Genomic DNA, 22,497 nt, shown 5'->3' with positions numbered 1-22,497 from the left:
GAACTCGAACCAATCATTAGCTGCATCCGACTCCCAGGGGCCCGAAAGGGACTTCCGGTTATTAACACAATCTGCCGGAAGTGCCGGACTCTTGTGTATGTCTCCGCGTGTCTAGTCAAGCGCAGTGTTCCGGGCAGGCAGCGAGAGATCAACATGTCATCCCCGAAGTCCCCAGAGGATCAACAGAGCGGCGAAGATCGCGGCGATCTCTCCGGGGATCTTCGTAGCGTCCTGGTCACCAGTGTGCTCAACCTCGAGCTGCTGGACCAGGATCTCTTCAGGTAGCCAGCTGCACCTGTTCCGCACCCCTATTTTAGGACAGACTCCCGAGCTTGACTGCCGCCGCCCCGTGACTCCCAGCTCTGGGACTAGGGTGGGCTCTATGCGGGGTGCAAGGTTTAATGCAATTAGGAGAGAAATTGCCCCTGACAGCCGTCCTTGCTGTTCCCGGAGAGATCCTGACGATCTGGGAAAATAAAGTGGTGACCTGAGATACCCTGTTCGGCAGCCTATCTTAGCCTCCCCTGGTAGAGCCAACCCAGAGAGGGCAGTGAGTTACCCAAGAGCACACAGCTGACCTGGTTTAAAACTTATACACACCTGCTTGCAAAGTCACTATTTTTTTCTCTCCCATACCCCATCCCCAGCACCATTTTATGGGATCTGGTAGCTGATTACTTATTCCGAGGCCTGTTTCCTTCTCAGCATCACTGACATTGGTGAATGCAGCGGGGGTTGTTAATAGTTGACCTTCATAACTGGTTTTATTGGAAGCTATATTACTTTGATCTCCCTTCCTTCCTCTTAGGGAATTAGAAATAACTTGGGAGGATGGTATTTTCAATGCACTGAGAAGCTTAAGCTGGGTAGTGGAATGTTTTTAGCCTCCTCAGAACTCAGGCTCCTTGCACTGGGTAGGCTTTTTCACCACAGGGGTCCAGTCAGGCCTTTTCACCTCTGGGGTCCAGTCAGGACTTTTCACCTCTGGGGCAGGACATTTTCCTCATCCGTATAGAAATTTCACAACTTAGGAAGTTAGACTTGATGTCAGAGAACCCTTCTAGCTCTGAAGCTAACACTTGGAAGAAATGGGCTGTAATGGTTGTCAGGGCAGGCCTTAACACAGTCTACTCCCAGCTTAGCTCTTGGAGTTCATCCTTGGTCCATTCAAGGTCTTAAGAAGCTTCTATCTAACCCTGGTTTGGGGAGTAGAGGAAACATTGGACTTGAGGTCAAAAAGCCCAGAAACTGTCCAGGATTGCTAATGTTTAAGCTGTTGAATTTGCTCAATCACTTTCCATCTCTGATTCCTGTTCTCTTTGTATAAAATCAGGGAGTCACATTATTGTCCTTTAATAAAGTTCATAGAAGGATGTAGGTGACCACAAAATCTGAGAAATTTTATGCAGAGTCATGTACTCTGCATACCTCTTTATGCAGAGGTATGGGAAAGAACCCAAGGTTTTCACCAGATTCTCGAAAGTATTCCCAACCCTAAAAGGTTAAGGGATCCTGCACTAGAGGCTTATTAGGCACATAGAACTCGGAGTGTCCTCAAGTCTTTCCCCCTTTTCCTCTTCCCACAGAGGAAGGCATTACTGGGTACCTACCACCCAGCGGCTCTTTGGAGGTCAGATCGTGGGCCAAGCTCTGGTAGCTGCAGCCAAGTCTGTGAGTGAAGATGTTCACGTGCATTCTCTGCATTGCTACTTTGTTCGGGCAGGTAAACCTGGCACCCTGGCTCCTTGCCTCCAGCCCAGCTCTAGTGTCCCGGTAGTCACCAGTCTTTGGCTTTGGGGATGACTGAAGAGACAGGAAAAAAGAGGGGAGAATCACAGAAGGGGAGGCTGGAGTGGGAGAAAGAGAGATAGTCAGTCTTAAGAGGTGCCTAGGGAGGAACAATGTCTGGGGCCAACAAAGAACCTTACACTTCAGTCCTGCTGAGACTCTGCTTGTTCTCTGGCTTGTGATGACACAAGACTGTGTGGTTTAATTGTTCCTGATGGGGCTTCCCCACCCTACTCCACTGTATTAAGGTTTGAACTCAGGGTGTTGCACTTGTTAGGTAACCACTGTATTACTTGAGCACACCTCCAGCCCACCCACCCCCCTTTTTTTTTGATACAGGGACTCACTATGTAGCCCAGCCTGGCCTCAAATTTGAGATCCTCCTGTCTCAGCCTCTCAAATACTGACTTGGATTACAGCCATATGCTACCACACCTGGCTTGTCCTTCATTCTTTATGTGCCTTCTGGTACCAAGACTGTGCTAGAATGTCAGAGGATTGTAGTAAACTCTTCCAGGGGCTTAGAAGTAGGCAGCTTGGGTTGGAAAAGACAGAGCACTGTCTGAAAAAGATTGAGAGAGAGGTAGGCCCCAATTTCAGCTTTGAAGTAATTTGCAATGTGACCTTGAATGAGGTTACCTCCCTGCCCAGAGGCTTGGTTTGTACCATTTGTGAAATTTAGGAGGGGCAGAACCACAGGTATTTTAGTGGGATGCTTTCTATAGGTGCTTACAACTCTGGGGCCAAACAAAGGAGAATAATCACTTAAAACCCTTACTTTCTTAAAAAAAACAACAAATACAATACTTTTCCTCTTTCTTACTCCCCCTAGGGCAGATGCCTCCAATTTTAAGAGTCACTATTTTATGCATAGACCCATCAACTGAGAATATTTTTGTCAAACTTTATAATATATAATTTGTATTAAGAAAACATTGGGGGCTGGGGAGTGTGGCTCAAGTGCAAAGTCCTGAGTTCAAACCTTAGTACTGCAAACCAAAACAAAAAGACACATTGGGAAAAAATGGTAGCTGAAAATGTGACTCTGGTAAAGTGCTTGCTTAGCATGGGCAAGAACCTGGGTTCCATCCTCAGTATCACAAAAAAACCAAAAACAACAATAAAAAAAATAGCAAAAAACCTGAGTGTCCCCTTCATTTTACAAATAAAAAAGTTATTATAGACTGAGGGGGGGTATGACTTATGTGGCAGAGCATCTGCACCTGCAAGCATGAAGCCCTGAGTTCAAACCCCAAACCTCAGTCCCACACAAAAAAAAAAGTTATAATAAAATACTGTTTCGTGGTTTTTTTTTTGGAGATACTGGGGTGTGAACTCAGGGCCTACACCTTGAGGCACTCCACCAGTCCTTTTTTTGTGATGGGATTTTTCAAGATAGGGTCTTAGAAACTATTTGCCCAGGGCTAGCTTTGAACCAAGATCCTGCTGATCTCTACCTCCTAAGTAGCTAAGATTACAGGCGGCAGCCACCAGCACCTGGCTACTTTTTTATACTTTCTTATGTTGATACTGGATTGCTGATCCTGAGTTGGTGTTGGGGTAAAGTTGATGATTGAATATGCTGGACCAGGAGTTGAGAGTAAAGCAAGTGCAAAGTTTATTAAAAGGACAAGAAACCTCCCACACTAATGGGAGGGGCTTAAGAAAAGCTAAGCCGTAGTATAGCTGGAATCTGGGAGTGATACAGGGCTCTGACTGACTTAGGTCCACCTAGTCTACCTTGAAAGTACTTTGTGATTGGATGTCATCTAGTTGACTTCCTGCTGAACCTGACCACCTGGTCATCCCCGTCCTTATCAAACTGGACATTCCAGGAGAATCTGCTCAGTTCGTCCTGGCTATTTTTCTATTCTGAAGAGCCTGCTCATGGTGTCTTCTTAGATATTTATTTAAAGGTGCCTTCCTGTCCATCTCCCTTATCTAAGACAAAGTCACTTCTGTTATTTGCTCCCTTCACAATGTCTCTCACTTTCCATTCTTTTTTTTTGCTTCTTCCTCCCTGATAGTCATTGCTCTAAAGTATTTATTTGATTATTTATGCTGGCCCAGCCCAATTCTTACCTTCATGATAGTTGGAAGTGAATGTTTGTTTATTTCTTTACTTTGGTTTAAGTTCCAGAAGTGCTAGACTTTTTATATTGTAATTGTTCTAGTGAGGTACCCTGCTATTTTGTTTTGCTATGCGAGGGTATTGAACCTTTTGAATCTCTTCATACTGTGATGAAAAATTCTGTGAATCTTGGCTAGTAAAGTTTTTAGTACAGAGCCGGGTGCTTGTGGCTCACGCCTGTAATCGTAACTACTCAGGAGGCAGAGATCAGGAGGATCTCACAAATATTTCATGAGACCCTATCTTGAAAAAAAAATCACAAAAATAGAGGTGGTGGAGTGGTTCAAGGTGAAGGCCCTGAGTTCAAACCTCAGCACCACAAAAAAAAAGTATTTAGTACAGGGTCTGGTATGTTACTATCATTTTTTGAGACCTGGTATGATAGTTTATGCCTGTAATCCTAGTACTAAGAAGGTTGAGGCAGGAGGTTCTCAAGTTGCGGCTAGCCTGAGCTACAATAAGAAGACATTGTCTCCAAAAAGAAAAAAAAAGTGTTGTTTTTTTTTTTTTCTCCACCAGGATACTGGGGTTTGAACTCAGGGCCTACACCTTGAGCCCCTCCACCAGCCCTTTTTGGTGATTATTTATTTATTTATTTATTTATTTATTTATTTATTTATTTATTTTGAGATAGGGTCTTGTGAACTATTTGCCTGGGCTGGCTTCCATCCTCTTGATCTCTGCCTCCTGAGTGGCAAGGATTACAGGCTGTTTGTTTGTTTTTGAGATAGGGTTTTACTATGTGGCCCTGGCCAGTCCTGAACTCAAGATCTTCCTTCGTCATTCACCCAAGTGCTGGGATTATAGACATCCACCACCATGCCCAGCTAAAAGAAGTATATGTTTTGATGATGAATTTATGTAAGCAACTAAAGTTTGCATGATTCAGAACATAGCCACGTATATTTCATTTTTAGTCCAGAATGAAGTAATGTCAAATGACAAAATTACAACAATCTAATTTAAAGATTTTTTTCCATTTGAGACAGGGTTTCCCTATGTAGACCAAGCTGGTGTCCTGGAACTCCACATCTTCTGCCTCAGTCTCTTGAGTGCTGGCATGCAGGTGTGCATCATCACACCCAGGGTTTAAAGATCTTTTTGTATTGGGATTTGAACTCAGGGCCTCATACTTGCTAGGCAGGCACTCTACCACTTGAGCCATTCCACCACCCCTTTTTTGTGTTGGATTTTTTTGAGATAGGATCTCTTGAACAAATTGCCTCGGTTGGCCTCAAACTGATCTCTGCCTCCCAGGTAGCTAGGATTATAAGCATGAGCCACCAGCACCTGGCTGTGCTTAAAGATCTCACTTGACTTTATTTTTGATTTTTAGAACCATGCAACATTTCATTCCATGAAATAAAATAAGCATTCCAATTAATCAAGCAGAGGAAGGCTTTTTTAAGACAGAGAAATGCTGAAGAAAATAGAAACAAAGAACAAAAGGCAGATTGGTCATTTTGCAGGTACTTTCCTTGGAGCTGGAGGCATAGTTTAGTGGTAGAGTGCTTGCTGAACACGTAGGATCCTGATACTGCAAAAAAGGAAAAAAAAGAAAAGTTGCTTTCCTTATAAAGTTGGGACAGGACAGAGCAATGGAAAAACAACTTGCTGGTTAACATCAGTCTACTTCAGGCTTACCTGTTCTGTATAAGGGAATATTTGCTGACCCCTGCAAAAAATAGAGTTGAGGGAACTTTATTATCATGCCAATTGAATCTGGCTTATTTGGGAACTTTGGTCAATTTCTTACTTCTGGTTTCTTGGAAAATCAGATAAACAGAGCTGGGGTGTGCCTCAAGGGGTAAGCACTTACCTAACATGCGTGAGGCGCTGGACTCAATCACCAGTACTGAAAAAGAAGAAGGAAGAAAAAAGAAGAGAGTCAACAGAGTAGAGAAGCTGAGAGCACAGGTACTTTGGGGCCAGCCTGACTTGAGCTGATTATTTAACTTCTCTGGGTTCAGAGAGCACCAGGCATTCCTGGGCTACATGGTAAGACCTGGCCTCAAAAAAAAAAAAAAAAAAAAAAAAAAAAAAAAACAACCCCCCAAAAACATACATTTATACTAAAACCCAGACAGATTGGGCTTTTATTTTGGTTTTAGTTTTTCTTTTTTTTTTTTTTTCTAGTGTTTTCTGGATGGTTTATCTCCCCAGTCATTACCCAGAGGACTCTGAGAAGTCGTAGGAATATGCAGGTGCAGACTCAAGGCCCGGCTTTTTCTCCAGCATTGTGGAAAGGAACTGTACATCATGGGGCAGAGCCTTGTGCTCCCATGTGCCACTAGGGCAGAGCTCGGGGAGAGTGACCTGCCGGGGTATCCTCATTGGGTGTTTTTAGTTTTTCTAAACAGAGGTAAAATAGTGTGCAAGGGTCATTTGACTTGCTATTAGAGTTTAGAGTCTGGAGAGTCCAGAGCTGTGGTCAGTAGCATTTCTATAAAGTGCCAGATAACAAATACTTTAGTTTCTGTGGGTAAAAGCAACTATAGAGAATATGTGAACAAATGTGTATGACTGTCTTCCAAAAAAATGTATTATTATTATTATTATTTTTGGTGGGACTGGGGTTTGAACTAAGGGCTTCAGGCTTGCAAAGAAGGCACTCTACTGCTTGAGCCACAGCTCCATCCATTTTGGTCAGGTTATTTTGGAGATGGGGGGGGAGGGTCTCACAAACTGTTTGCCCAGGCTAGCCTTGAACCTCGATCCTCCTGATCTCAGCCTTCCAAGTGTTACCAGAACAGCCCACACTCTAGGGAGGTCTCCAAAAGGGAGGAGGCCTCCTCCTGCCCCTGTATACCAAGTTTGTGGTGTTGCAGAAAGGAATTTTAGTACACATTGAGGTAGAGACCAAGAAGTTTATCAGTAAAGCAAGGCAAAGGAAAGATAGAAATATAGTCCACAAACCAGACATGGATGCGGGCACATCTGATAACAGGCGCAAGGAGTGCTCTAACATCAGGAGTATTTATGGTGAAGAAGTCGGTTGGGGTTTGGCTCAAATTTGCTTTAGGAAAGAGTGCTCCTCTTTGTTTGTTTTATCACGTTTGGTGTTACACTGTTATCAACTGGGCCCAGAGACGTCAAGGTTGGCCGGCTAGTTAAATTTGAGTCACTATGACAGACATTTGAACACCCTGTTAAACAGAGGCTGGGTCCCGCCAGATGTCCCTTCAGGACAGGTGTCCATCCTTGAGATAAGTATTTTTCTTTGTAGACATTTTTTGTACTCAGAGGAGTCATTTTCCCAAGATTTCTTTCCCAGGTTATGAGTCTTTCTTTAAGATATCCTTGCCCAGTTCTCAGAGTGCACTAATTATTTTGGGGCAAGCAGGCAAGGTCAGAGGAGAGAGCTGCTCTTTTTCCCTTTTTTTTCTTTTTGTAAATGTTGCAGTTTGCTGAGGGAGTATTAAGGCTTAAAGCAGAGTATCTATATGTTTTTAATCAAGCTATTCATTAGTATAATGCTTATTTGTCAATTCCTAGCTGCTGTTTCCCATGCCTCAATTTCCCTGGCTCACAAGTAACTAGGATAACAAGTGTAAGCCACCAGCACCCAGCTTTAAAAACTATTTTTAAAGCATCTGTATCCTTGTCTGAACAATGGGGATGAGAACCACTCTACAGTTATTGTGAGATCAACATGAGAAAACATACCTGTGTGGAGCACCTACTCCATGATAACCATTGGCTAATGGTTTCTGAAAGGAAAATGAAGAAGCTGAAAAGAGAGAGATACTGAGAAAGAATCTGTGACCTTCATAAGCAGCAGGCCTTTATTAGGGAGAGGAGACCTGAGAGGGACTCTCGGTCATCAGAGTAACATTCCAAGAATAGATCTGGAATTTATTGACACTGATGGGTAAATTGTAATACTGAAAGTTCTGTGATCCTCCTGGGGGAATTTGCATTTTTGCTGCGGCATAAGGATTGGATTAGAGTTTTTTGTTTGTTTGTTTTTTGGAAGTAATTGGGATCGAATTTAGGGCCTCCAAATTGCTAGGCAAGGGCTCTGTCACTGAGCCATGGTTTTGTTCGGTTTTTAAAGTTCAGTGGTAAGAAAAGGAAGCTTCCTTTCCAGCCCCTGAAATCAGACTGCACATGGAGCTCCCTCGTGTGTCTGGATCTTGGTAGGCCTTCCTCAGAGACCTTTGACAAGCTCCCATTCTGCTAACAGCGCCCCTTATGGCAATGCCCAATTTCACTCAGCTAAGCAAACCAGCCAGGCTTCAGATAGTGGTGTAGGTGCTGCTGCTGAGCCCCAGGGCTTGCTATGGTCAGCGTTTGGATTGGGGTAGAGCAGGCGACACTTCTAGACTTGCTTCTTTCATAATAAAGTTGAAAATCATCCTTAAGATGTCTTATGGCCCAGGTGTCAGGATTCCCCAAGGTGAGCCTAATTCAGAGAAAGAGAGGGACTTGAGGAATACCAGAGTAGCTCTTTTTCCCTAAAAATCCTTCCTGATGGCTGATGTTCTCCAACTCCAGGTGAGTGCCTCCCCCTCTACATTGGAGCACAGACATAGCAGGAGAGAGATCAAGTGATTTCTCTTTGCATTAGGGACAAAATGGCTGGCAGAGGGCCTTTCCTGAGAAAGACTGAATGTACAGACAATGACCAGGCCACATATAACACAGACCGATTATGCACAGCGAGCAGCAACCAGCACAGCTGCAATCTGCAAGTCAGGCTTGCTGGAAGCCAGACTACTCTACTAGTACTGGTCTCTAGCAACCAGTCCAGAAAGAAAACAGTCACCCATGTAACAATCAGCCTTGACAGCCAGGACTTCATTGACAGCTCCCTTAATTTTTGCTCCTGTTTCCTACTTGGGACCAACTGGAGAAAGTCAGCCCTAACCAGTTACATAGGATAATCCCCTTCCAGTTCACCCACCTACAGCTTCCCTATGCCCACAGCCTCTGATCAGGGCAAGCCTTCCCTTTTCCTCACTATCAGGCTTCTCACTTACCTGCCTGCCTTTGAGTCCCCTCCTGAAACAAGTGATGGGGCTAATTTCTTGCTATAACAGTCTCTGAATAAATAACCTTTGTTTATTCTCAAAAAAAAAAAAAAAAGATCTAGGCACAGAAGAAACAAGACAAAATTTAGCTACTTAGGAGGCCAAGGCAGGAGGATTGCTTGAGCCCAGGAGTTTGAAACAAGGCAACATAGTGAGAGTCTGTCTTAAAAGAAAGAGAGGAAAACAAAACAACTAAGAGTATTTAACAATTGTAGAGCATTCACTGTGTGCCAGATAGTATTCTAAACACTTTATAACACTTAAACTTCATTAAGATCCTGGGAGGTAGCTGGATACCAGTGGCTCACGCCTGTAAACCTAGTTACTCAGGAGGCAGTGATCAGGAGGATTTCGGTGCAAAGCCAGCCCTGGCAAATAGTTCCCGAGACCCTATCTGGAAAAAATCCATCACAAAAAGGTCTTGTAGAGTGGCTCAAGGTGTAGGCCCTGAACTCAAACCCCCGTACCACAAAAAAAGAAGGAAAGAAAGAAAGAGAGAGAGAGAAAGAAAGAAAAAACACCCAACATAAGCTGGGCGCTGGTGGCTCACACCTGTAATCCTAGCTACTCAGGAGGCAGAGATCAGGAGGACCTCAGTTCCAAGCCAACCCCGGGCAAATCAAGAGACCCTATCTTGAAAAAACCCATCACAACAAAAGGGCTGGTGGAGTGGCTTGAGGTGAAGGCTCTGAGATCAAACTCCAGTACTGCAAAAAGAAAAAAAAAAGAAGGAAAATAGCCAACACAAAAAAGGGCTGGTGGAATGGCTCAGGTGGTTAGAGTACTTGCCTAGTAAGTATAAGTGTGAGACCCTAAGTTCAGACCTCGGTGCTCCCCTGCCAAAAAACGAAGATCCTATGAGGTAAACACTTAAGATGATCACCCATTTTACAAATGAGTACATTGCTCAGAGAAGTTAAGGGACTTTCCCAGGGACACACAGCTGACTACTGGTAGAGCCAGGATTTGAGTGTAGGGAATCTGTTAACATCCTTGCTGCTCTGTGCTCCTGCACTGGGAACAGCCTGATCACAAGGTCTGGTGTTCGCTCTGTATCCACATAGTACCTGAGTTTTAGCAAGCCTGGGTCAACAGCTACCGAGAAGAAATGGAATGGATGAGCAGAACAGAGGTGCCTATCTGGCCATTGTGAGGACGACAGGGACCTGTGGACTTATTCACCATTTCCCTTGTGCCCACTCCAGGGGACCCAAAGGTGCCAGTGCTGTACCAGGTGGAGCGGACACGAACAGGAGCAAGCTTCTCAGTGCGCTCTGTGAAGGCCATACAGCATGGTCAACCCATCTTCATCTTCCAGGCCTCCTTCCAACAGACCCAGCCCAGCCCCGTGATGCACCAGTTCTCCATGCCTGCTGCGCCCCCACCAGAAGAGCTGCTGGACCATGACACCCTTATTGACAAGTATTTAAGGTAAGAGACCTGCAGGCTCCAGGGCAGTGTTTCCAGATTCTAGTTGCCCGTTAGTAAGTCACAGAGGCCCTTAGTGCACTTTGGCCATGCATTAAAAACAGACACTAGTGGCTCACACCTGTAATCCTAACTACTTTGGAGGCTGAGATTGGGAGGATCATGGTTAGAGAAGCTTAGGCAAATAGTTCTCCCAGAAGGTACCCGCTGAGATCAAATAACCAGAGCAAAATGAACTGGAGGTGTGACTCAGTGGTAGACCACGTGCTAAGCGTACACAAGGCCCTGGGTTGAATCCACTGCACAATAAAAAAAATTTGATATAATTTGTATATATACATATATATATATATATATATATATACACAAGTGAAAAAGAAGATACTGTATGTAATGAAGGTAAGAATCCTGTGAAAGTTGAGTTTCAGTTGTGTTTCTGATTTGTGTGAGCAGGTGTGCATCTGTGTGTGTTGGGTCACTACCTTAAATGCTGACCTTCTATTTAGCCAGTGCAGGCAGGGTTATAGCTTTATTGGGTGTGAATATGTTGAACTATTATGTAACCATTTGGTAAATAGCTGCTTCCCCAGTCCCCTGAGTAAGCCCCCTCCCCTTTAGGCCCAAGATCCAGCAGTTTTGGAATTAATGCTTGGTGAGGCTGAGTGTCCTCTACAACCTTGCTGCTGAGTCATGGCCCACTGACTGGTCACTACCTTAGGGCATGTCAAATATTTTGACTGTCACTTGGTAAAAAAAATATATATATATATATATTTTGTTGTTTTTGGTGGTAGTGGAGTTTGAACTCAGAGCTTTGGCTTGCTAGGCAGGTGCTTTACCACTTAAGCCATACCTCCAACCTAAAATAGCTTTTATTTATTTATTTAATTTTTTTTTTGCAGTACTGGGGTTTGAACTCAAGGCCTACACCTTGAGCCATCTTCACCTTCCTTTTTTTTGTGATGGTTTTTTTCAAGATAGGGTCTCAGGAACTATTTGCCCAGGCTGGCTTTGAACCTTAATCCTCCTGCTCTCTGTCTCCTGAGTAGCTAGGATTACAGGCGTGAGCCACTGGCACCTGGCTAACTCAAAGTACCTTATTGAGATCACAGGCAATAAGGTATGAAAAATGCTGGTGTATGGCAAAGAACTCTGGGTCCAGACAATCCAGACACATGGCCCGGGCTGTGCATCTCTTAGTGCTTACCCGTTACGAGGCTTTGCCCAACCAACCAGTCTCTCAAGACCCTACTTTCTTTATCTAAAAAAAATAAGAATAGTCATTCTGCCCTGCCTACTTCCCAGGTATATCATAGGGACAGGTTCTCTATCCTGTGGGACACTTGGGCAACAGCAAGGTGTGTGGGATGGACACGGATTCAGGAGCCTAAGTGGGCAGAATTCAAATCTTGACTGTCCCTACCATCTGTGTGAGTTTGGGCAAGTTGCTTGCCCACTCTGAGTTCATACTCTCAGTTATAAAATGGAGCTATTCATAACTCCTACCTCATAAGGCTGCTGTGAGGATTAAATAAGAAGTATAAGGCAATTAGTCTGCTCTATAAATTGTAATTATACGATTTATTATACAATAAGCACAGACCTGGTGTGTGGCTGCAACTCAACAAATGTTTGCTGAGTGAAAGGAAGGCGTTGTTATAGGACTCTGAATTTAGAGCTGTGCTGTTCATTATACTAAATTAATTAAAATGAAATAGAAGGAACAATCTGTTCCTCAGTTACATTAGCCACACTTCAGGCACTCAATAGTCACACGTGGCTAGTCACTACCCTAGTGAACTGCACAGATAAACATTCCACCATCACAAAAGGTTCTACTGGACAGCACCTGGAGGATGGGGTGAAAATGGCAAAACCTATGAAGAGCACTAAGGGTGGTTGTTTCTGGGTTGAAGGGTCTTCACTTGAAATGCCTCCCTTCATGTCCTCAAGATAGTGTTCCCTGCTGCTCGGGGTTAGGCAGGTCAGGCAGCCTGTTTCTTAACTATAAGAATAATGAAGTAGTTAGGTGTGGGACTAACTGTAGGACCAGACTCCTTGAGCCCAAATCCTGCCTCCTCCACCCTCTGAGCAAGCTACCTGGATTCCCCCTCTGAATATGCTATCTGTGTGGTTATTTCATTTATCAAGCAGGGTGGTAACAGTACCTGACTCACAAGGCTGCTGTGATGTGTGAGTTACGTGGTACATGCAGTAATTGGAGCGGAGAATATTATATGGCTTGCTGCTGGGATGTGTTGATTTTATAAGCATTATCTCACCTTTTCCACAGTGTTCCTATGACATAGATTATTATTAGTATTTACATTTTGTGGATGGGAAAATAGGCTGAGATGACTAATTCCCACAAGGCTACATGGCTGAAGTAGTGCCTGCCACATAAAGAAGGAAGCTTTGGGGATTAGTCAGAAGTCATTGAGGAAGAATGAGGGGGGGCGGTCCAAAGAGGCAGCACAGATGAGAGGCTCCCCTCTCCTTGAGTCTTCCTGTTCCTTTCCCCTTTACTTTCAGTGACCCTGACCTCAAAGAGAAGTACCGAGTGGGGCTGAACCGAATTGCTGCCCAAGATGTGCCCATTGAGGTTAAGCTGGTGAACCCACCCACTGTGGGCCAGCTGCAGAGAATGGAACCCAAACAGATGTTCTGGGTGCGAGCTCGGGGCTATATTGGTAAGAGGACCCACGGATTAGAGGAAAACACTCTCCAGAGGTCTAGGCCCACCACTCATTTGCCCTCTGTGGCCTTGGGAATGCTACTTCCCCTCTCTAGGCCTGTTTCCTAATCTGCAGCATTAGAAAGTCGGCTCAGCTTCTCATGAGAGCCTTCAGCCCTCTGCATGGGAAGGTGACTCTAATTCCAATGTTGGACCATTCTGGGGAAGACAAAGCACCGTGCTGGGGTTCTTATTCAGGTTTGGTGCTAACCATAAGGCACCTTTATGCAAATTGGAGGAGGCAACTTCTAGGACTAGCTGGAGAGACTTGGGAAGACTGGATTTTAGTTCTCATTCACCCCCACCCTCCCCCAGTCCCCACCTCCTTCATCTCTACATACACACAACCATGGGCCAGGTGCCCTTGTGCAATGACTAGTTTGCACATTTGTGCACGGCAGTCCCTTTCACCCCCACCTCCCTGCAGGTCCTGAGCTGTAAAGCCTAGGAGCCTAAGATTCATGGGGCTGGGACCTGTTGCAGGGGAAGGAGACATCAAGATGCATTGCTGTGTGGCCGCTTATATCTCCGATTATGCCTTCCTGGGCACAGCTATGCTGCCCCACCATTGGAAGTATGAGGTGAAATTCATGGCCTCACTAGACCACTCTATGTGGTTCCATGCCCCCTTCCGAGCTGACCACTGGATGCTGTATGAGTGCGACAGTCCCTGGACCGGTGAGTGTGGGACCATGTGGCACACTGGCCTTGGGGTGGCAGGGACCTGATTTCCTTGGTGATGCTGTCTCCTTCTACTTCCTGGGAGCACTGTATAGGTCACTTTTTCTTTCTTCTACTTCTCCAGCCTTTGACATTCTCCTCTTTAAAACAACAGAGTAAGGCTCAAGAGCAGGACACCTGTTCCACTCACTTTCTGTAACATGCCAGAAATATGATTCATTTTATCTCAGAGACCCAGTTATAGTTCCCAAACCACTTCAGATTCTCTATATGAACTTGAGCAAGTCCTGTCTCCCCCTGAGCCTATTTCCCCATCTAAACACAAAGGGTTATATTAAAGCAGCAGAATCTAAACCTAGTAACCCATCAGACTGCCATGTGAGGGAGCTTTTTCAAAACAGATTTGGATGCCACCTCCAAGATTCTAACTCAGCCGGTCTTGGACAAGGTCCAGGGAACTGTATTTTTAAGAAGCTTGCTAAGTGATTCTGCTGATTAACATGCTTGGGGTCAGAGCACTCAAGAGTCTCTAAGGGCCTCACTGCTTGTCAGGGACAGAAAGAAGCCCAGACTCACTCATCAGTGTCTACCTTCCTTTCTAAGGAAATAATTTCAAATGAATAAAAGCTTTGCTTTATAAAACAGGGACAAAACTTGGAAGAACTCTTTATGTTATACTCAGATACCAACAGCGTCACAATACAAGATTAGGACCCCTGGGACTGGGTTTGGCCTGATCTTTGGGGCCAAGCTCCTGAGCCTCTTTGGATTTTAGTGTCATTTGTGACAACAAATGAAGCCAACCTCGCTTGGCTACTGTCAGAACTAAGTGAGCTCTGCTATGTGCAAGGAAAACCAGCAATTATTTTTATGAACGTCAAACTCAGGCCCAAAGCCAGCAAGGGAGAAAGAGCCTCCAGGTGGAGAGGGAGGGAAGACTAGACTTCATGGTCTCAGGTCCTTTCCTGAGCTCCTTTCTCTTGGTGGTGGCAGTTTTCATGAATTACCAGCCTAGAGGACATGGCTTAGCTTATTATAAAAGGAACTGATGAGGCACAGCAGTCTCCTTGGCCAAGCTCTTGGAGACCTTCTCACAGCTCCTCCCTCAGATCTGTTTGGGGAAGTGCGCAGATGTGTGAAAGCACATTTAAACTGTCAACTGAGGTTCCCACGGGAGGAGTTATCTCCCCCGCCCCCCAGCAGTGACTATCTGTAACAGGCTTATAAAGGGCACTTAATACTTTGGAGTGGTCACGTTCAGTGTGCCCTGTGCCAGACCTTTTGCAGGAAGCACATCTGGCTGCGCTGAAGCAGCGAAAATCATTCTTATCCTTCTCTCCCACAGGTGGCTCTCGAGGGATGGTCCAAGGGCGACTGTGGCGTCGAGATGGGGTCCTGGCTGTGTCCTGTGCCCAGGAGGGTGTGATCCGAGTAAAGCCCTGTATCTCAGACAGCAAGCTGTAGCCAGAGGTACCAGCTTGGCCTGGAGCTTCAAGGACCTTCCTTCTACCACCATTCCTGAGGCAGGAGTTACAGTTGAGGGTTGGGCCTTCCACTTCTCATCCAATGAAAGGACTGATACTATAGAAGTGGCTGACCTTTAATTCCCCTGGGTCAGAACTGCAGCCATCCCTCAACTTCAACACTCCTGCAGCAGTCCCCAGCCCTGCAGCCTGCTGCCTTTCTGGATTAGAGGCCTAAAGGGAAGGAAACATTGATCCTAACCTAGGTTGCAAGGCTCTGGCTAGAGAAGCTGTGTCAGACTTCCTCCTTGTACCATGCTGGGGCAACCCCAGCTAAAGCTCCTCCTGAGCCCAGCTCAAAAGAAGAAAATTTCCTTCTCTGTTGCAAATTCTTTGTGGAACTTCTAAGGGCTCCCAGCAGCCCCTGAAGCCCTCATGTCTTCACCAGTGCCACCCTCTTTGATTCTGGGGCACCCCCTCTCCCTGCAGTGAAGACTAGACAAGGGTTAGTCCAACACCTCCTTAATGAGCAATTCCTTGAGGCTGGGGGGTGGTGTGGGGGTGAGGCCTGCCTCCTGTAAAGCCTGGAGCTGCGCCTCTGATTGGCGTTTATCCAGGCCCAGGCGCCAGGAGAGCCGGATATGAGCCTCTAGAAAAGGTGCCAGGAAAGGATGGAGTCTCTTGTCTCCCAGCAGCTGAAGGGCTTTCTCACAGCATGCCCGAGCCTCTCCAGGGTCCTCCAGCTCCTGGTGGCACACAGCCAGCCCAGCTAGAGTCAGCAGGGGTCGGTCTGGGCCAGAGTGGGTGCCCAGCTGGGCCTGCAGCTGCCAGGCATTGGCCCAAAGTGCCAGGGCCTCACGATAGAGGCCAGTACAGGTGAGGCTCTGCGCCCGCCGCAGCTCTGGCAGCAAAAAGAAGTCCTGCAGGTCTGGGGCATGGCGTAGTTCGGGCACTGCCTGCAGGTGGCTCAAAAACTGCTCAAAAGCCCGGCTTCGACGGGCAATGGTCTCTGCGGTAAAATTCCGGCGCAGGCGTTTACGGGGGAAGGCGATGGCAGCCATGGGGCCCCGGAACTGCCGCTGCAGGTTTCGGTGCAGCCGCTCAAAGTCTGAGTAGCGGCGAGAGATCTGGGCTGGCTGGCGATCTGGCGGCCCTGGGCCCATCACGGCGAGGGTGTAGAGCTGCAAGGAGAGTGGGTGTTAGGACAGGTGCAAACTGTCTATGGGCCCCTTCCTTCCCTGCCCTCCTCCCATTCCCAGTTCTGCTTCCCTTCCCCAAGAACTGGGCCCAGGAGGGTAGGAGCTGCTGGAGCAGTGGCCAGAGAGCCCACTCCCGTCTTACCTGAGGCTCGTCTGAAATGACCCAGGCCCAAGGCAGCACGGGGAAAGAAAGACAGAAATGAGCTTCAGTGCCTGGGACTGCTTCCCCTTTAGGCCCTTTTGGGAAGTTCTCCCTTCCCACAGGGCAGTTAGTTCTTCTGACTGCCCTTTGGGAAAACCAGGTTGAGCTGAAACTCTGACCAGTGTCTTGGGCCTCTGAGTTAATTTGAGGGTCAACCTGGTGCTGTGCTCCACTCTGGACTCATTACTCCACCCCCCCACCACACCCACCCAATTGCTGGCAAGGTTACTCCAAACCAGAGGAGAGGACAGGTCTGCTGAGAGACCCAATAGCAGTAACTGTGAGTCCACTGGAGCAGGACTCAAGTTCTAACTCCAGGTCAGCCTCCCTCCCTGTAAGCAGTCACCTCTGATTCTGCCTCAGTCATGGTGTTGGCTCAGGTCATTGTTTACTCAAGTATGCGACAAGTACAACTGTTGGTACTGGAGGTTTTTAGGTGGCACACTCTAGAGTGTACTGCATCAGAGACAAGAGGTGATTCTATTTTTTTTTTTTTTTAAAGACTGGCTCTCCCTGTGCTGCCCAGGCTGGCCTGGAACTCCTCAGCTAAGGTGATCCTGCCACAGCCTCCTGGATAGCTGGGACACAGGCAGGTGGCCACTGTGCCTGCCTTCTTTTTTAATCTTTCTGACTACAATTTGAGAAGTTCTCAGTTTGGTTTTATAAAAGCACCTCTCTAACACTTTTCGTCTCCAGTTTTAGAAGGTGAATCTCAGGCCAGGGCCTCTGGCCATAGCATCTAGGCAGGATTTAGTGATTGTTTAATTTTTACTTTTTTTTTTTTTGTGGTGCTGGGAATGGAAGCCAGGGTCATGCTAGGCCCACTACCACTAAGCTATGTCACCAGCACCATATTTTTACTTTTATGGTTAGCTTCTCATTATGGTAGGCTTTCCACATATAGCAGCAGTATAAAGTTGGCTTTTAAACTTTTAATTAATTAATTTTGAAACAGGTCTTGCTATGTAGCCAAGGCTGGATTGAACACATGATCTTCCTGCCTCAGCCTCCCAAGTGTAGGAATTATAAGCATACACTATCGCACCCAGCACTACTCACATTTTAGATAGGACAAGAAATGTCAAGGTGCTACTGGAATGACTGTGTTTGGGAAGTACTGAACTAGATAAGCTTCTCTCCAGGTCTGAGAACCTCATACGGATTAATGAGGATTAATGCTGGGCCAACAGGTTTAAAATGGGAGTTGGCAGGTGTCATATGTTAAAGAGATGCCGCCAAACCCAGATTTTCCCAAGTTTGGTTCTGTGGAACTGCCAATATTCTAGCCACTCCTGGTCAGCTAGGTTTGCTTACTCTTTCTGAAGATTCACAATGTACATTTTAAAGAAACCTACTTTATTGTCATTCAGCTCTGTATTCTCAAGACATACTAGCTTTTTCTTTTTTTTTTTGGAATAGTTATTAATATATCCCAGGGAAGCAACTGTCTGCAGGACATACTTTAGGAAGCACTGGTCTATAATAACCCCTATGTAGCTAGCTTTTTATTTTTAATTTTTTTGGCATTTTTTTTTTTGGTGCTACTGGAGTTTGAACTCAGGGCCTCATGCTTGCGGGGCAGGTGCTCTACCACTTGAGCCATTCCACCAGCCCCATTTTTTTTTTTTTTTAATCCTCTTGTTTTTTAAAGGCCGTGTTTTGATATAGCCCAGGCTGGCCTTGAACTCTTGATCCTTGTACTTCAGCCTCCCAAGTGCTGGGATTATAGGCCTATACCACAAGGCTTGGCTTGTAAAGATAGTAAATTCATTATTTCATCTGATCCTTGTAACATCCCACCAAGACAGGTAACAATGATTGTAGTCCATTAGCTGAGTACTTACCTTGTACTGCACCAAGCACTCATCCATCTATGAGTTCATTTACTCATTATAGCAGCACTGCAAGGAAGGTGTCCTTAGCTCTGTTAGCCAGCTGAGGAAGCAGCCTCAAAGAGGGATAAGGGACACAAAGACTGTGAAATCTGTGAAATCTGAAACTACTCCCAGGAGGTGATTTACAGAGATGAGGGTGCCCACTGGACAGAAGAGGTGCCTTGCTTCTCTAGACAGGTCAGGGCATACTTGGCCATCTTGCTCTTCGTTGTCATTCCCTCCCCCTCTGGGTCACCTCAGTTTCTTTTTACCTCTGAGCTGATCCTGGATGACTGATACTTAGTGTCATTTTCTGTGTGTGACCTTTTGCCCACTCCAGAACTCTGGGACCTTTGCCACTTATGATTGGATTATCAGAGGCTGGGGTGTAGCTCAGTGGTAGAACATGCATGAGGATCTGGTTTTGATCCCCAGCACACACAAAAAAGCCTGGCTCATCAGTCAGTCCCTGCTCAAATTGGAGCAGTCACCCATGGGTGTAGCATTGTTACTAACAGCAACAGAGAGGGGTGGAGAGGCCCAAATGTGGAAAGGGCTCCAGGCCCCCTTTGTGCTTAGTCAGAGGTAGAGGAGGGTGTGAAGAGGCTAGGAGGGAGAAGCAGGGAGCTGACACTGCCAGGACCAGCCAGATTAGCTGACTTTCAGGTCTGGCAAGGAGCAGGACCTGGTAGGCCTCACTGTCTGTGCCAGTTCTCCCCTCCACAGCAAGGACAACAGGGACTCCAAGGCCCTCCCTCACACTGCTCTTCACCCCCATCCCTACAGTCCCCTAAGTCTAGCCCTTAGGACAGGATTATTTCCTATAGGGAGCTGCTGGAGAACTGATTACCTAGGTTATGAGGAAGTTACAGCAGGCTGTAGATGTTTGACATTTCCAATCCAAAATTAAATAATAGTAACACAGAGTCAGTATCCTCTATCCAAACTGCTTGGGACCAGAAGGTTTCAGATATTTTGGATTTTGTAACCTTTGAATATATAATGAGCTATCTTGAGGAATGGACCCACGTCTAAACACAAAATTCACTTATATTTCTTATATACCTTATACACATAGCCTAAAGTTAGTTTTATACAGTCTATGTGTGTATCTGTAAGTCTGTTACTTTGGTCATCTAACCCAGGACCTTGAGCACTAAGTAAGCACTCCTTCACTGAAATATACCCAGCCTAGTCTTATACAGTATTTTCAGTGAGCCTATACTACTGACTGCCACCAATCAGATCAGATTAGGTGTGGAATTTTCCACTTGTGACATCATGTCAATACTCAAAAAGTTTTGGATTTTGGAGCAATTCAGACTTTCAGATTAGGGCTGCTGAACCTGTATAGCTACCATAATGCCAGGCACAAGGCATGGTTTCACTTCACTCCTGCTGTAATCCTCTGCATTACCTGCATTATCCCCACTGCTCAGATAAGGAAACAGGTCATCAAAGTTCATCGCTTCCCCAAGGTGCCACAACTGATAATAGGTGGGATGTGGATCAAGCCTGACCTGGGTCCAAAGCGCACTTCCTTCCACTAACCAGTGCAGCTGCGTTTTAAGTCTGTCTCTTGCTACAATTTGCAAAATCACAGAGGGAGGGGACAGCATGCACACATTAAGGTAGCTCCTTGGGCTGGGATGTAGCTCGGTGGTACAGCGCTTGCCTAGCATGCTTAAGGCCCTGGGTTCGATCCCAGCACCAAAAAAGAAAAGACAAAAAAAAAAAAAAGGCATCTCCTTAATCTCCATTTTATGCAGTCTCACAGACACTTGCTCAAGTTACATCCTCTTTCTGGCCTCAGTTTCCCCATCTGTGAACTAGGGCAGCCATTTATAACTATATAACCAGAATCCCCAGGAAGCTGGCATCTTACTTCCATGCAGACTTGTAGACTCACAGTCCAGGGGTTCCTAGAACCTCACTCACCACGTACTTGGAGGGAGGGTCCTTGACAACATTGGCGCTGGTCACCTCAAAGAGCAGCCGCTGGGGTACCAGGGTGTTCCGTGACTTCTTCCAGAAATCCTGCAGCTGCCGGGCCAGGAGTTGACTGCCCCGCTGCCCATCGGGTGGGGGGCTCCGTTCTGGATAAGCACATGATTAAGTCATATCAAGAGGCTCCCAGCCCAGGGTCAATGTCATGACCTCACTCATCTGAGTGAGGTATGCCTTATCCCCACTTTACAGAAAAGGGAACTGAGGGTCAGAGGGGCACTAGGTACCAAACACCGTGCCTGGCAGATACTAGGTGCTAAATAGCTCCACCACGAAAGTATCTCTAGCACGTCATTACCATTCGTATACCTGGCTCTGGTGCATTTCGTACTCGCAAAAACCCTAAGATCAAGTGACCTCTCCCATTTGACATAAGGGAAAACTTGGCTCAGAGGGGTGTTAGGACTGTCTCAAGGTCAAGAGGTGGCTGGAGGCACTTAAAGAAGTGTGAGTTTCAGCTAGGTCAACTCAGAGCGCCCAGGATGCTCTCGGAATGCGGCCGGGAGGAGGCCTAACCAGCTCCAGGGTCCCGTCTCCGTCCTCCCGCACTCGCCTGCGTCTTCTCCTGATGCCGCGTCCCTGGGGGGCAGCGAGTCAGGGCCGGCCTCCTCGTCGTCCTCGTCGTCTTCGTCGTCGTCGTCGTCCTCAGCGCTGGTGAAGCTGAGGGTGCCGCTGAGGCGGGAGGACAGGCCTTCGGCGTCGTCGTCCTCCAGCTCGGAGCTCTCAGGGAACTGCTCGGCCTCGGGGCCCGCGGCCGCCGCCTCCCCGGGGCCATCGCTGGCCAGAGCGTGCCGCAGTCGGTGCAGGAGCCGAGAGGCCATGGCACCCTGGGTGGAGCGCGCGACGCTAGGCCCTGGGCGGGGGTCTGGAGGAGGACCCCCGCCCGCCTGCCGGCCGGAGACAGGGGCGTGGCCTAGACCCGAGTAGGAGGGGCGCAGCGGAGGCCCCGCCCCTGCCCGGGGACGACCCCTCCCCCGCTCCCAGATGACCCGCGGGGGCCCAGCGGGTGCGGCTCCCCCCACCAAGGCCGCCTAGGGCCGCGATCTTCCCCGGAGCGGCCCGGAACCCTCCTCGGGCTCCTCCGCCCCCTCGTGCGCCTTCACCGCCAGCGCCCGGGGTGCTCGCAGGGGCGCGCCGCCCCGGGGGTCCCGGCGCAATCTCCCGCAGCTTACCGAGCGAGGCCGGGGGCCCAGGCCGTCCTGAGCGCCGCTCCGGCCGCTTCCTGCCGCCGCCCCGCCCCTGGCCCCGCCCGCCCTCGGAGCAGCCCAGAATCCCGGGCTCCGCGCTCCGGGAGGGACCTGGGAATGCGGAGTCGCCTGAGGGAGCCAGGCCTCCCGAGGAGCCGGGCTCTGATCTTGCCAGGTGCGCACCCTCCTCGAACCCTCCCACCGCTCCGGGAGATCCGAGACGGCCCCAATCTAACACCCCAGTTTCCTTCCAGCACCCTTCAACTCTACAATAATTCTGCGAGGAGAAAATTGAAGCCAAGAGAAGACAGCTGAGCCTAGGATTTCTCATGTAAAATAGGAAAATAATACTCATTTCAGCTCTTGCCAGTGCCTAACAGAAGAGGGGCTGAGGAAGTTGTCAGTTACGTAATCATTTTTGTTTTTAGTGTTTACAGACTTTAGTCTCATTTGAGCCTCACACATGGGATGTAGGCAAACAGGGAAACTGAGTCCCTGAGAGTCTGAGTTACTTGCCTAAGGTCGTAAGGGATCTTGAACCCCAGGTCCCCTAAGTTCCACGGGCTGGATAATCTCATTAGTTCCTCTGGAGCTCTGCGGTTTAACCCGGTAGGTCAACACTATAGCCACTTTCTGTCTGAAGGCCTAGGTATCAGTTCTAGCAGGGCAGATTCTGCTACTTATACGATGAAATAAATAGCATCTTTCTGAAAGTAGCTCTTGCTCTCTTTGAATGGTGAAGAAGGGAAGGATGGGGGAATGTTCTTCAA

General features: G+C 47.3%; 2 protein-coding genes, 1 long non-coding RNA gene and 1 other non-coding gene across 10 annotated transcripts; 1 reads left to right on the top strand and 3 right to left on the bottom strand.

Moving 5' to 3' along the window:
* Nucleotides 1-50: 50 nt before the first annotated feature.
* Acot8 (acyl-CoA thioesterase 8) lies at nucleotides 51-15,647 on the top strand. 3 transcript variants are annotated; one of them, XM_074074869.1, is made up of 6 exons: nucleotides 51-281; nucleotides 1,587-1,723; nucleotides 10,158-10,383; nucleotides 12,913-13,070; nucleotides 13,598-13,695; nucleotides 15,141-15,647. In XM_074074869.1, exons 1-6 carry the CDS (start codon nucleotides 154-156, stop codon nucleotides 15,219-15,221), a joined length of 828 nt encoding a protein of 275 aa, XP_073930970.1. In that variant the 5' UTR covers nucleotides 51-153; the 3' UTR covers nucleotides 15,222-15,647. The 3 variants fall into 3 exon arrangements, with proteins under 3 accessions (XP_073930970.1, XP_073930969.1, XP_020023617.1); XM_074074868.1 differs by having other exon boundaries at nucleotides 58-281; nucleotides 1,587-1,671; nucleotides 10,271-10,383; nucleotides 13,598-13,792; XM_020168028.2 differs by having other exon boundaries at nucleotides 60-281; nucleotides 13,598-13,792.
* LOC141423415 (uncharacterized) lies at nucleotides 5,220-6,928 on the bottom strand. The gene is made up of 4 exons (XR_012448282.1): nucleotides 6,836-6,928; nucleotides 5,739-5,774; nucleotides 5,564-5,594; nucleotides 5,220-5,456 (listed from the first exon to the last, which is right to left on the bottom strand). It is a non-coding gene; the product is annotated as an uncharacterized lncRNA (long non-coding RNA).
* LOC141423668 (small nucleolar RNA SNORA73 family) lies at nucleotides 6,053-6,256 on the bottom strand. The gene has a single exon (XR_012448497.1). It is a non-coding gene; the product is annotated as a small nucleolar RNA SNORA73 family (small nucleolar RNA).
* On the bottom strand, nucleotides 14,198-21,817 carry Snx21 (sorting nexin family member 21). 5 transcript variants are annotated; one of them, XM_020168025.2, is made up of 4 exons: nucleotides 21,713-21,817; nucleotides 21,094-21,367; nucleotides 20,472-20,629; nucleotides 14,198-16,439 (listed from the first exon to the last, which is right to left on the bottom strand). In XM_020168025.2, exons 2-4 carry the CDS (start codon nucleotides 21,359-21,361, stop codon nucleotides 15,765-15,767), a joined length of 1,101 nt encoding a protein of 366 aa, XP_020023614.1. In that variant the 5' UTR covers nucleotides 21,362-21,367; nucleotides 21,713-21,817; the 3' UTR covers nucleotides 14,198-15,764. The 5 variants fall into 5 exon arrangements, with proteins under 5 accessions (XP_020023614.1, XP_020023616.1, XP_073930967.1 ...); XM_020168027.2 differs by having other exon boundaries at nucleotides 21,094-21,427; nucleotides 21,713-21,771; XM_074074867.1 differs by having other exon boundaries at nucleotides 16,287-16,439; nucleotides 20,479-20,629; nucleotides 21,094-21,427; nucleotides 21,713-21,776.
* Between the last annotated feature and the right edge of the window lie 680 nt (nucleotides 21,818-22,497).

This window comes from Castor canadensis, chromosome 5 (assembly GCF_047511655.1).
Source record: "Castor canadensis chromosome 5, mCasCan1.hap1v2, whole genome shotgun sequence".
Lineage (NCBI taxonomy): Eukaryota > Metazoa > Chordata > Mammalia > Rodentia > Castoridae > Castor > Castor canadensis.
Note: the sequence above shows the minus strand (reverse complement) of the source record. Positions and strands in the feature narration are given on the sequence as shown.